The 14,598-nt window shown below is 34.4% G+C and overlaps 1 protein-coding gene across 4 annotated transcripts in view; it reads right to left on the bottom strand.

The window, feature by feature from the left end:
- syt1 (synaptotagmin 1) overlaps window positions 1-14,598 on the bottom strand; it is a 269,823-nt gene that overhangs the window by 60,135 nt on the left and 195,090 nt on the right. For 2 of the 4 annotated variants that reach the window (XM_018092261.2, XM_018092262.2), the window contains 3 exons: window positions 10,677-10,861; window positions 4,399-4,527; window positions 1,449-1,616 (listed from right to left, as the gene is read on the bottom strand). In XM_018092261.2, the coding sequence (XP_017947750.1) occupies window positions 1,449-1,616; window positions 4,399-4,527; window positions 10,677-10,861 (482 nt within the window). The remainder of the gene's footprint in view (window positions 1-1,448; window positions 1,617-4,398; window positions 4,528-10,676; window positions 10,862-14,598) is intronic. The other 2 variants (XM_018092263.2, XM_018092264.2) reach the window with 1 other exon arrangement.

The following is a 14,598-nucleotide window of genomic DNA, read 5'->3' as shown; positions in this document are numbered from 1 at the left end:
GACTCTGGGATTTTCCTCTCAGAAAGTCCATGGATTTAAGTTTATAGCTAGTACACATCGCTGGAACATTTGGAATGATATAAAGGTATGGGGTCCCTTATCCCTAGACTCAGTTTTAAGCATTTCATTCTAATTCTTAATAATGATCTCCTTTTTCATCACTGTTAAAAGCACAATGTTGTATTTTTAACAGTGATGAATTTAAATTGGTTGCTTAAGTGGTATGTGGATTTTTTGTGAACCTGAGATGAATTGCCAGACAGATGAATTTTGAATATGAATTGTCCCTATCAAAAAGATTTCAATTAAGATTTTCACCATTTTTTCTAAAAGGACATGTCAACCCCAAAAATAATGTTTTGCCTAATAAAAGAAATCATCATTATAAGCAACTTTCCAATATGAATTCATTAAACATTTTTGGTGCTTTAAAAGTCATTAGTAAATGTAATTGCTATTGACAGCAGGATTTGCTGTACTTCTGGTAATGATTTTTTAAACAATGTTGCAAAAACCAATCTCCGCCAGCAAAACAGGTCTGTCAGCCTGGTGCCTTGTGTTACATTGCTCCCAATAGCAGAGCCACCAGAGCAGAGAATAGAAAAGGACAGACAGACACTGCTGTTAATAGCAGTTATATATACAAATAACATGAAAACTATTACAAATTTGTAATGAATGTATATTGCAAAATTTTAGTTTTTGAGTTGACATGTCCTTTAATATTTTGCAAATATTGTATTATATGTATTAGACTGGCCAGTTACTAGTTGATGAATCTATGAATTACAGTACACTTTTTATCAAATGAAAAGTGAGGAGAAATAGCAAATATCTGCTAAATATCACAGAAGTAATTATATGTAGTCAGATTGGGTGTAGGACACAGCAGATGTACATACTCTTTTGAGCTTCTGTACATTGGATTCCGATCTTGGTTGATTAATTTTTATTTCATATGGTGTACATACAAAATCTTTGCCAAGTCTGCAAAGCATCTAGCTGCTGTTCTGCTTGAACTGTAAAGCACTTGTTATAAAAAGATTCATCCATCTGGCATAGAAAACAAAAACAATCTGAGATGTGCATATAACTGCAAATTTCAGGAATGTTATCTGTACTCTTCAGTTATTCTAAAGAATATATAAAAGAAGCTGCTTAGAGTCCATCTTTAAATTGATAACCCAAACTGTACTGCTACAATGTGCTTTGGCATTTTTCATAAATCCGTCTGTTTTACTTACCTGCCATAAACCTTTTGCAGCTTTTCATTCCTAGTTGACCACTAACTACAATATTTGCAGTCTCTTCATTTCCCCACACTAGTCTATTTTTTTGTTTTGGAACTGAAAGATTTATTGCTGAAAACCAAGATTTATTTACCAAAACCCCAGAACTAATACTTTTTATTGCCCTTATAATTATTTAAAAAAGAATAAATAAAATACCTTGAAAGTGAACTGTTCATTGAAGACAGGATTAAGGGTTTTTCTGTGGACCTTTGTTTCAAATTTCTTCTTTTTATCTGGCATCAAGAACAATTTCACATATGGATCTGAAGTACCTCCCATATCTAAAGCAGGAAGCTCAGCAGCTTGAATTATCCCAACCATCAGCTAAAAATAGAAGCATTGAAATAAAAGAGAGATGACAGTTAACTTTCTGCATTTAACAATGCATATCAAATTTTTATTTCTCCTCTGCAGGATTTATATCTCAACTGAATATACCTTGGTATGATATACAGGAATGTTCCACAAACCTATATAAATATATACTTAAGTGTATTAAAGATATGTATGTAAACCTGTTTTGTTGATTTATATCTTAATATCTTAATTTATACTGAGCCTTGAGCTAAAATAAAAATGTAACACCTTAGTTTTTCAATGCAGTGAATGCTCCTGGTTCTTGAGTTCTTGATTGTCAGAAATCAAGTTTAAAATAATGAAAGTGCAGTGTTCATTTCCAGTTCTCAAGTGGCTCTCTGACAAAAATATTTGGGAACCAAAATGATGTAAGGAGGCTATAGGAAAGTTTTGTCCTCTACTCTTCTATAGCTGATTTCATATTTTGTAGACTATGGGGCACATTCATAAAAACACGAGTTTGAATCCTGAATGGGAGAAATTCGGATTGGATATGAAAATTTCAGATCGCAAATATCATGAAAATGCTTATGGAAAAATCGTATTAGTCACGATAATATCGTATTGGTGATCCGAAAGTCACGAAATTTTTGTACCGAACGATTGTAAACAGCGGGAAAACCTTTCTGATCTTTTTGCGCAAGCGTACGAAACTCTACATACTATATCTATGATTTATTTACCCCTTTATGCATAAGTCAGTAAGATAGCTTAATATAATAAACCAAATCTGGTACACCTTTATAGTACTAAGATGTTATTAGCATTTGCAGTCTTCCTTTATACAGAGTTAAGGCCATACACGTTAAAATCCTCTCATTTGGCGAGGTCAATAAGCGAGCAGATCTTCTCCTGTTATGCCCACCTACGGGTGGGCAACATCGGGCTATTTCAGGCTAATTCAGTCATTTGGCCCTGGGGCCAAACGATTGAATTACAATGACGGGTATAGACACAGTCGGTTTGGGGACCGCATCGGTCGGTCCATTCTGACTAAATTTTTAAACCTGCCTTATCAATATCGTAGGGCAGGCCCGTCGTTAGTGCCCATACACGGGCCGATAAGTTGCCGAGTAGGTCTAAGGGACCAATATCGGCAGCTAGAATTGGCCCATGTATGGCAACCTTTAGCACTTATAGTGTCTTACATAGTGCTTTACATAAACTGTTCAACCTTTACATTAGTCCCTGCTCCAGTGGAAGTGTAAGAACCGTATCAATTACACATGTATCAGTTTCATCAGGAGCCAGCTGTCTGTATGTTTCTGGAGAGATGGAGAAAACCAGACCACACAGAGGAAACCCACCCAGACACAAAGATAACATAACAACTCTTTGCAGGCAGAGTCCTGGTTGGAAGGCAGCAGTTCTAACCGCTGAGAAAATTTCATTTACATTAATGGAATCTGATAAAGATACAAAAAAGTGTTTTTTAATGTGAAAAGACGCAGCTTACATCAATACAGTTGCCAAAGCAATGTAAGGTATAAAGTATCCATCTTGCCTTGCTTTTCACAGCAGGTATAGAAATGCCCTAGTTGTAAAGCACCTTTTTATTCTCTACTAGGGCACAGAAAAAAGCTTTACTATATTATTGACACGAGGCAAAGTTTCTGCAATCCATCTCTTAAATATACCAGGATTGTTCTCCACACACTTTACACAGTAGGAACATTCAATGAGTTTTCATTAGCCTTTGCAACACTGAAAGCCTGAACAGTTGATTTCTTTCAATAAACTTCACAAGTTTGTTTTCATCTGAAGAGAAAGCAAAATGTGTTTGTAAGGGCCAATTCCTTCCACTTATTATTCTTTGGAGGGGTTATAAAGTCCCCTATTGATTTAATGGTATTCTAGCAGTATTGAGTGGCCAGTTACAAAAGAAGAGAACAGACAATTTGTGCCTCTGCATTTGCTATGAACATTATGATGAAGTCTCTTTGATCCACGGGCTTCTGAAATGCTTTTTATTTTTTTCTTTTATTAAAAATATACTGATGTTAAATCAAAATGAAATGCTTTATTCTTTTAAATGCCACCTTTAGTTTTGGAAAATTCATGTAAGTTTCAAAACCATCTGTGAATGTGATGACATGTTATTAATGAGGCATTGTTTATGGCTACATGAAGCTGTTCTAAAAACATCCAGTGAATATTCAGCTGTTTCATTCAAAATATACTTAAAACAAATCAGTGCTTTTTATCTCAAGCCTTATGTTTTAGATATATGCATTCCATACTAAAAGATTTAAAATAATTATTAAATCATTTCTATAGGCTAAAGTAAGGGACCAAGATATTTTCCCCTGGACACAGTGTATATGCTGCTACTCTGATATGTTTGTATACAGTACCTTTACAATTTCAAGATCTGCCAGTAAACAACCAGTTCTAATAAGGCATTCAGGTTTATTGGGTGCAGACAGCACAGAAGCCATTAAAAAAGAAGTATATTTAGTAAACTGACTTCTAATTAGTGATTTTAATTTACTTAATGAATACCCAGACGTTCACACATTGCTTTTGTTCTAATCAGTAGTCCACTGGCGACAATCCCTAAATGCCTATTCTTGTCCTACAGCAAGTGGTTGGGTAAAAATATGGCATAATAAACATAAGCAAAGGATGTTTTGCTTTATCTCATTTAGAAAATGTTTTGACCTTCACCATTTTATTAAATTTAATGCTTCTACCTTTCGGAAACAAAATTGCAGTTCTTGAATTTTATTACAGAAACCAGCCTACCAACCTGATTGTTTTGGAAATCATAATCCAGTGAATACTGAAGCTTCCCTAGCTTTTCCACTTCTTTGGGTTGCTCTTTGTCTTCTCCATCAGTCAAACCAGTTTCTGCATCATCATCATCATCCTTTAAGGCCTAGTAAAAGAGTACAAGGCACGCTTGAGTTTATGAATGTTATCAGTGAGCTTCCAGACTTATACGTGCCGGGAAGTCATTACAAGCAAGGGCCTGATGAATTCAGTATTACTACTATGGCATTGAGCCGTCAAACATATGCACTGAACACGTGCACTTAGCAAGCAATATTCCAACGACAAAGGGAGATGTGAAAGAAGTAAATCCGCTTTAGAAAAAGCAGGCAGATTATTAAACATTCTAATAAGCTTCTGTTAAGAATGCTTTTATACATTTTAATAATCTGATTTATATTGTTTTAATTAACAAATTATTTCATAAACATGCAAATAAAGTTGACAAAATGCTATAAACTATCATACCATAATGTAACAATAACTGAGCATGACATGCATAAACTTGAAGTACAGCGCTAGAAATATAATTCAAAGTTTCTTATAAAAGTCAAAGGTGCCATCTTTTGCTACATATGTACAGTAATTCAACAAGGAAATCATGCCATCAGTAAATGCAGGGTCATGGAGTACACAGTAATATAGGCCAGCAATGTCAGACCTGCCCACTCCAGTTATCACTCTCAGTATTCCCATCTACCTGCTAGCTAAACATTGTTAGACTTTTATTTTATGGCAGCTGGAGGGCACAGATTTGGCATTCCTGCACAATATTAGCTACATTTACATTTTACTTGGAGTATAATGACAAGCTGAACTAAATTAATTAACAAATGATTGTCTTTTGTCAAATGTCATTTTTTTCAGAGAGCAGCTCCAGGTTTGCATTGGCATTGCTTTATCTTGAGATGCAACATTACTTTTTAAATTAAAGAGTTGCTTAGATTTCTTTAAGCTGTTTCAAAATAGCATTTTGGAAATTCATTTTCTTCTACATGTATTTGTGACAGGTGAAATATTAAAAACTTGACTTCATATATAGCTTTAAACTATTGTCACAGTGTTTAATAATTGTGTTTTTAGCCACTGGCTGCAGTCTTATGGGTGAAACTAGCAAATATCAGCACTAAGATGCTGTTGAGGTGGCTTTGAATTTTGGAATCAGAATTGCTCAGGTAATTAGATATATTTACCATATTTAAACATGTGACTAAAATTGACTAATATTGGCAACATAATAAAATATGAGGTCAATCAGTTAAAAGGAAAACAGATTCAAAATAGGAAAATAGCAGATGGATAGCTGATGTCAGGGATGCTTTTGGAGGTTTCCTTGTCTGTGTTATTTAAGGATGGAGAAGGGTTAAAAGAGTTTCATTTTGAGGAAATCAATTTAGTTCAGCCTCTTGATGTATTAAGCAGTGCTAAGCAGTAAATTAATCTAAACTGAGAAGCCCCAGCTGTCAAGACTAATCACAAAATGTTTTTGCTGTCTGTGGTATATCCAAAAAGGAAAATAAACCTACCGCAAGTGACAATCCAGACAGTCATGAGATACAACACAGAGAGGGAGGACACAGAAGGAAGAAATCAAATTAAGACAGCCACACATAAACATTTGTAAAAACCATGGAAAAATGACTATTAGCTATGCATATTATTTACAGTTCATCTGCTATGAACAATCATCATTATTTGCAGAGTACACATAATTGTAGGTCATTGGTGAATAAAAACACTTTGTTATCTATATGCTTCAGTCATAATGGAGCTTCTTGGTTTAGACCATGATTAGACCTGGGAAACTCAGGATTACCCCAAAGTGGAGCAGCTGGTTTATGAGGTCATCTGTTTAATACCCCATTTGACCGGGTCCCAAATAGAACAGATATGTGGCATAAACATGGACAATGTTTGGGCCATTGTTCCATTGCTTAAGACTATTCTGATATATCGAATTTGAATCATTTTGCACTGATATCACTGAATCTGTGGCAGGTGGTTATTAGTTTGAAAAAGTGAATCCATAGGTTATAGAATTTAATCCCAGTGTACTGCCATGCCATACACATAATCCTTTCTCTAAACCTTCATTACTATATGAATAAAATGCTGTATAAGCAGGCTTAATACAACACATATTACAATTAATTAATATTATTATTTATACAATAATAATGTTTATATTGGCTTATTTTGGTTAAAAGTAAGTTATTGCATGGTGGCAATGCATTATACTGTATATATGGTATGGAACTGCATTTTCTTTCAATAACCAAAAATCAAAAATATTGTAGTTTACAACAATAGTTTAATAATTTTAACTAGACAGTAAGACAAATATAGTCAAGAATCATTATGCTTTTTTTTAAAGAATATAAATAGTCAAAAATCTTTGCAGAGTAGATGGTCTTTAGCTGATAAAAATTCCACGTAACCTGATCACTACCTGAACGAGTGGCAAGGGAAAAGTCTTGGGCTCACATATACTGTAGCTCTACAAGCTGCCAACTCAATCAAGAAAAGCAGGATAGGAGGCAGCACACCATGCCTGCTGTTTAGACCAATAGAACAATTATTAAAATTACAACAAACAACTACATGTCTATGCAAATAATGCTTTTTATAACTAAATTGTTACTTGTATCTTCAGATTGTAGTAGTTTAGATAAACCTTCTTACCAAATGTATTTTACATTCCAGCATATAATATCATTTTTAGAAAAATGTCATGTAATATTCTGTCTACAAATTAAGGAATCATTTTTCCAGGTAACAGATTAATAATGCTGCTAAACAAAACCAATCGACATAATACAGGACAGATCCAAAATAAATCAAATATACAGAAAACATTGTTAGTAACTTACATTGACACAAGCCTTGTTATATCACAGAAAATGTTAAATGACCATGTTTAATAAAAAATGCTTGACCGTTAAGAATAAAGGCATGCAAAGAAAAATTTCATGAAATACTTTTTCATGTTCTTATTAATAAAAAACAAAAAGACATATTAACACTGGCACCAAAACAATTTTAACACTTAAATAATCATTAAAGGGTAATTTTATTAACATTATATGTTTTCACAAGAGAAAAACACATTTATTACCAAAATGTTAGATTTATTCACCATAACAGATAATTCTGAACATGGTGAGGTAGATTGATTTTTCAGATTTGAAAAAAACTTGAAAATCTCGAATGTGTACTTATTAATGAAAACCTTTCAATTGGGAATCTCTGTTGCTTAAGAATGTAAGAAAATAACTTGATTGCAGTAAAATGCCAATCTGCCCTTCATATCAAATGAGTCTGCAAAATGTCAAATTTATCTTGAGAATGTGATTTGAACAATAGCTTGAATTCTAAAAATATTGCTCCCTTACACATGAACTTTTAGATGCAAATATTTTCACATTTGAGCTATCAAATCATAATTTGTGATTTTTGCCACAAAAAAAAAATGTGGTAAAAACCTGAATTGATAAATCTGCCACATAATGCATTTAATGCAAAAAACATTCCTGTGAGACATTTACACATTTGAATGGTCTTGTGGCAATGCCACAGCCAAGGTATAAAGTATAATAAACATGAATACAGATATAGAACAGTTTAATCTTGGCAGTATATGGCACACTGGTCATTTTATTTGTAAATGGCCGGTGGCAGCCAATAACAAGTACCATCCATTTGCAGAGAAGGAATGTTCTTAGCACAGTTATGTTAGAGTAGTCTAACTCTACATTCTACCTTATATGAAGAAATATACATGGATTTAGGATTTTTTCAGATAATAAAAATGGATTCTTTTAATTTAGTACTGTGTTTGTTAATGTGCTGCATGAACAGCTTAAATAAAAGATTACAACAATTTAACGCAAAATTTATATTTTAGAATATATGGAAAAAACAGGACAGGGAGACAGAACAGGCTAACATGTAGTTTAAAGTCTAGCCTGCACATAACTAGGCAGATGGCAGATGATCAGGATCAAGTAAACCTGGCAATCTGTGCAAGAGGTATAATAAGTACTAGAGACTAAAGGGCTCATTTTTTAACTTTTGAAAGTACAAAATTGGGACGTAAATCACCAACAATGGAGACTTTTCTCCAGAACTCCAGTGTAATTGTCAATTTATGCTAGGTTGCATTCACTGCGAATGCACAGATATGGATCCAAATTAGTGTCTATTTTGGAAAACTTTACCAAAGTCACTAAATGTTTCTCCCTGCATTAGTGTTCAGATGGCTTTGCTTGCATTGTGTGGTGTTAATAACAGCATTACCTCTGGTTCATTTGCTCCAAGTCATTTGCTGCAGCCCGTAAGGGAGGTTCATCCCAGCAGGATAAAGAAGTGCATTGGTGCTGGCTGCAAGTTGCAAATGCAAATGTACATGTATAGACACAGGAACCTTTCTGATTTGCATCAAAGCACAAATGTCAATTTCCGTTTCAATGCTTTGCACTTGCACTTGCTTTCGTAAATGAGCCATTAAGGTTGAAGCGGAAAATAGCAAATAACACATGGACATTTTCCATCAGAGCACAGGATTTAGTTTACATTTTTCATGGGACTGCTGCAATTAATGTATCCTAACATTCTGCTAAATTTCTGTGAAATCTAAGTTAGACCCTAAACTATATTCTGCAGATTTATTTTCCATTAACATTATTTATTTGGTTATTTTCTTTGAGTCCAAATATATCATCTTTTTTATACACAAAAACACACACACACACAAAAAGTTCTAGACACGCACACAAACATCTCTTGCACATAACCATAAATAAAAGTGATTCAGAATTATTAAACTTTTGTAATTCAAATATACCTAATGTATGCTAGCACTTAAGGAAAACAGATACAAAAATAGGAAAAGGCTACAAGGCTTATCAAGGGATAATTGGAGATATGTTTAAGATGGTGCCAAAACTGCATTTATTTATATTAATGTATGAAATCACCTAGATCCATTTTAGCTTGGGGCTGAAATGCATAATGAAAATTTCCTTTGGCAGACACAGTATGATACATTCGTATGGGACATCTTTTTAAACTCCTTTAGTTTATAAATGGTCCTCAGTGGAATGATGAATGAATATATAATGTACTATGGATGATTTAGTATAGTATGTGTGCATGTAGCACAGGGCAGCAGTAATGGAAAATGGAACACTCAAGATGTGTGATGTTTGTTATATATATAGTATACTATGTAGTTGATTAACTCCAAGCATTGGAATACAGAGTAAGAATTTCCATACTAAATATAAAAAAATGGACATTTGAAAGCTTTGACATGCCATGGTCTGTGCCATCCATGCATTTGATATTAAAGGAGAATGAAAGGCTGAATTACTGGGAGACCGGCAAAATGTTAGGCACCCCCCAGTGAATATATTCACTTACCTGATACCCTGGGTTGTGCTCCTGTTAGCAAAAAAAACCACACCATCTCAGGGTACATGCAGGCTCTTCCGTCTTCTTTCTTTGTGCCGGTTGTTCATGCAGAGTAGAGTGAAGCAACACTTAACAAAAAGGTCAGCATTTTGACTCTACTGGGCATGCACGGGCCCTGGGATCACAAGGAACAGAGAAGAAAGGAAGAGGATCTCTCACCGGCATGTACCACAGGCTGGTGCAGTTTCTCCTAACAGGAGCACCAGACCGGGGTATCAGGTAAGTGAATACAATCACTGGGTGGGGTGCCTAACATTTTGGCACCCGCCAGTGATTCCACTTATCCTTCTCCTTTAAGGGGGTAGTTTGCATGACTTTTTAAAATAGTTTCTGATTTATTGCCCTTCCTCTTCTACATCTTTCCAGTTTTTAAATGAGAGGGTCACTGACCCAGGCAGTCAAAAAACAATTGCTCTGTGAGCTTACAATTTCTTTATTGTTGTAACTTTTTATTCCTTATCTTTCTATTCTATTTCTATTCAATCCCTTGTGTATTCATATTCAAGGCTCTAATTCACACCACTGCCCGGTTGCTAAGCTAAAGACTCTAACAACCAGATAGCTGCTAAAATTCCAATCTAAACAAAAAGGTAAATGAATGAAAAACTACAAAAAAATTAAAAAATGGAAACCAATCGAAAATTGTCAAATTGTATTGCACTTAACCAGGCCACTTTCAAAGGTCTCTTGTATATATCATCATTTTTCTACATTATGTGAATAAATAGCATTGAATCATAGGACTATTTATGGGCAGAAAAAACACAAACATTACTTCCTTACCTGATCTTTCATTGTCTTTCCTAAATCTTTTACATCTTTCATATTAATAGCATTCTTTCCTCCCTTTTCTTTACCCTTCTTCTTGTTCTTCTTTTTGAATAAACATTTCTTGCAGACGCAAAAGCAGCAGGTAAGAATGAGAAGTACTGCAACTATGGCTATTGCTATTAAGGCCCATGGTGGCACTACAAAACAAAAGCATGGCAGCAAAAGTAGTTATTATACATACCATCTAAACAAGAAAAAAAAGTAGAGAATTTTATCCAAAATGTCAGGTTAAATATTGGCCAAATAAATAAGAAATATTATAAAATTCATAAGATAACAAATAGCACATCAACATGTCAAATTTGTGTGTTTAAAGCATCAGTTTTATAATCGATCTATTTGTACAATACTAATAAAATCCATCATCGATTTGGACAAATATAAATTTAATCTAAATTGGTCTATAAAAATGGGTGTGGTTCTCCTAAAGAACACAATGTCTGCTTGACAGTTTTTGCAATCGGGTAATCCTAAACAGAAAGTTACCATTTTGAGTACTAAGGGCCGCCCCCAGGATCATAAGACTCACAGTGCGCACAAACACACCAAGGGCACATACACATGCTAGGTAACATCAGCTAATATATGGACAAAGTTCTGTCTTTTGCTCCCACGCCTCTTCCTGTTACAGTTAAAGCTCCATTATTTCTGGTCAGGTGATCTCTGAGGGAGCACAGAGCCCATCACTAAATCGTGGTGCACGGTAAAACATGTAAAAGGGCAATATTTACAGATAAATATTTCAGTTTGGTACACTTCTTTACTAAGCCATTTATTATGATATAAACTGTTGGTTAAGTATTCATTTTGAAGATATAGCTAACTGGTAATTGCCCAGTTCAGTAACAATACAGTTCAGTAAGTAATAAGGTCATCAAAATTGCTTCATAATGACATAAATCTGCCAAAAAAAAAATAAATCTTGTATTTGTCAGCACCCCAAGTCAAATATTGTATTCTGTGAACCCCTATTTTAAACATTAAATAATTTAGGGCAAATGACAGTTTACTTATACCTACCTTACCAGATTTACTATCCATTAAATCTGCTTTTGTTAACATTTTTAATAAATTTGGGATTTAGGCACTGATGAAAGACATTATAATAGATTTCTCAAATGATCTACCTATCTATATCTAAAGAGTTGGCACCTTTTTGACCAAGGAAGTCCCGGAGGGGGCAGGGCAAATGATGTCAGGGGTATAGCGTGGGTATACAATTCTAGCTCTGCTTAGCTTGGGCCTACATTTTCTCTTATTTCAGGTTTTTATGCCTAAACAAAAGTCTTTAATTATAGCCCCATGCTAAATAGAGGTGGGCTAAATTACTCCTTGATGAATTATTACACTGGTTATTAACAGAATATATTTCCTCTTAATATATATAACTGATGTGATATGGAAGCATGGTTGAAAGGCATAATTTTACTTGGCTGTAACTGCTTTCTAAGCACTACCAATGCACCTTCATAGTAGAGAAAGTGCCAAGAATGTGAAGAGTTCAAAGAAAATTGATTCCATTAATGTTGAAATATTCAGTACAAGAAAGAGTTTAAACTACCTTAATCCGCCACTGCTAAAGTGTAAAACAAAATTCCTGCTAGGCTTGAAAATGGCGATTAAACTAATCCTCAGATCAATGTACTATGTAATAATTAAATCTAGTAGCCTTTTAGTTTCAGGTTCCTAAACTGTTTTCCATTCTTTACTTAAAGGGAAAACATAACCATGAACAATGGAGCTCTCTTAAAAAAATATATCAAATAAAAGAACCCACTTCTAAAACACTTTCTCATAAACATATTTTTCCAGCATACGCCATTGGAAAGTTCCTTAATAAAACAAGGTCAAGGTTATGGTAAATTTAAAGGAAAAGTATACCCCCAAGATGAATACTTAACGAACAGATAGTTTCTATTATATTAAGTGACCTATTAAAGAATCTCACCAAACTGAAATATATATATAAATATATAATATATATTATATATATATATATATATATATATAAAAATAATAAAAAAAAATATATTATATATATATGAAGAAGTGTGGAAGCAAAAGACAGAACTCTGTCCATTAATTGGCTGATGGGGCCTAGCATGTATGTGGGCCTTGGCTTGTTAGTGTGCACTGTGAAACCTATGATCCCAGGAGGTGGCCCTTAGTTTTTAATATGGCAATTATTTGGTTTACCAAATGGCATATACTACTAAAATAGTATATAAAAAGTATATTTATATGAAAATGGTTTATTAAGATTAAGATCTATCACATAAAGCAACCCACATCGAAAACACTTCAGACCGATTCAGCAATTTATCTGACCATTTATGGGGACTGCTGACAGCCTACCCGACTGATATCTTGCCAAAAATTTTCCTGTCAGGGACCACATAGGCTCATTGATGCCATCCTTGCTCCAATGGCTCCTGTTACTGTTGTTGTAATATGATCATTTGGCCCCAGAGTGGGCCTTAGGTGGGCATATTGGTGGAAAGATACACTTGTTTGGCAACCCCGCCAAATTAGCGAATCTTACCGTGTATGGCCAGCTTTAGGCAGTGCTCCATTCAAGATGGGCAGGTGGGGGAGGCACATAGAATTCCACAGAATGCCTGCCTTTGGGACAGGACTAGCTTCACCCCCTGACCCTGTGCTCATGACTGAGTGCACTTTTTAAGTATATGTATATAAGTTCAAGTATACATATTTTTATCACGTGAAATCATAAAACATACAGCACATAAAAAAACAAAACATAGCGAACCTTTACATGTAAATGCTACATTTTTTCAGAGAGTTAGTTCCATGAAGATTTTAGTTGATTTAAATGAAACCTTAATTTTCTCACAAGCACCAAAGATCTATTAAGAAGTCATATAGCTTTTTTGACCTATAATGGATTACTCTTCCTAAAACATGAGAACCTATTTTAAATAGCAGTATTCAAGTTGCACAGGGTTACATTGCAATCTTTTAGGGACACTATTTTGAAATGCCTATTGCCTGATGTGCAAGCTTTCATTCGGAATTAATAGTGCCTCTAATATCTTCCACTCAGATGCAATCTCTGTATCCATTTTTGCTTTAGCTTGAAAAAATAAATACATGGTATTTAATAGGATGAACTCAGCATAGAAAGGGTAATGGAATCCTCCAAAAACATATTTGAGAACTGGTAAGTAATAGAGAACATTAAAAACAGAAGAATTCAAGGAAGGATGGGAAGCTATTACAAAGGATAAGAAATACCCAAGCAGTTGGGTTATTAATTAACAAACTTGTAGACATGGTTCTGAATGAGATCATAAAGGTGCAAGACTAAGGGGCTGATTTACTTACCCACGAACGGGTCGAATGGAGTCCGATTGCGTTTTTTTCGTAATGATCGGTATTTTGCGATTTTTTCGTATGTTTTGCGATTTTTTCGGATTCTTTACGAATTTTTCGTTACCAATATGATTTTTGCGTAAAAACGCGAGTTTTCCTATCCATTACGAAAGTTACGTAAAAAGTTGCGCATTTTTCGTAGCGTTAAAACTTACGCGAAATGTTGCGCATTTTTCGTAGCGTTAAGTTTTAACGCTACGAAAAATGCGCAACTTTTTACGCAACTTTCGTAATGGATACGAAAAACTCGCGTTTTTACGCAAAAATCGTATTGGTAACGAAAAATTCGTACAGAATCCGAAAAAACATACGAAAAAGTCGCAAAATGTTCGTTTTCAAGTCGGAACTTTTCCAATTCGGGTCGGATTCGTGGGTTAGTAAATCAGCCCCTAAGTGATGCCGAACTTACATTCTGAAGTGATTCTTAACTGGTTATATTAAAGCAACGCCTAAAAATTAACTAGGTAATCAGCACAATAAT

Source organism: Xenopus tropicalis, chromosome 3 (assembly GCF_000004195.4).
Source record: "Xenopus tropicalis strain Nigerian chromosome 3, UCB_Xtro_10.0, whole genome shotgun sequence".
Lineage (NCBI taxonomy): Eukaryota > Metazoa > Chordata > Amphibia > Anura > Pipidae > Xenopus > Xenopus tropicalis.
This window is presented reverse-complemented; position numbering and strand designations above follow the sequence as displayed.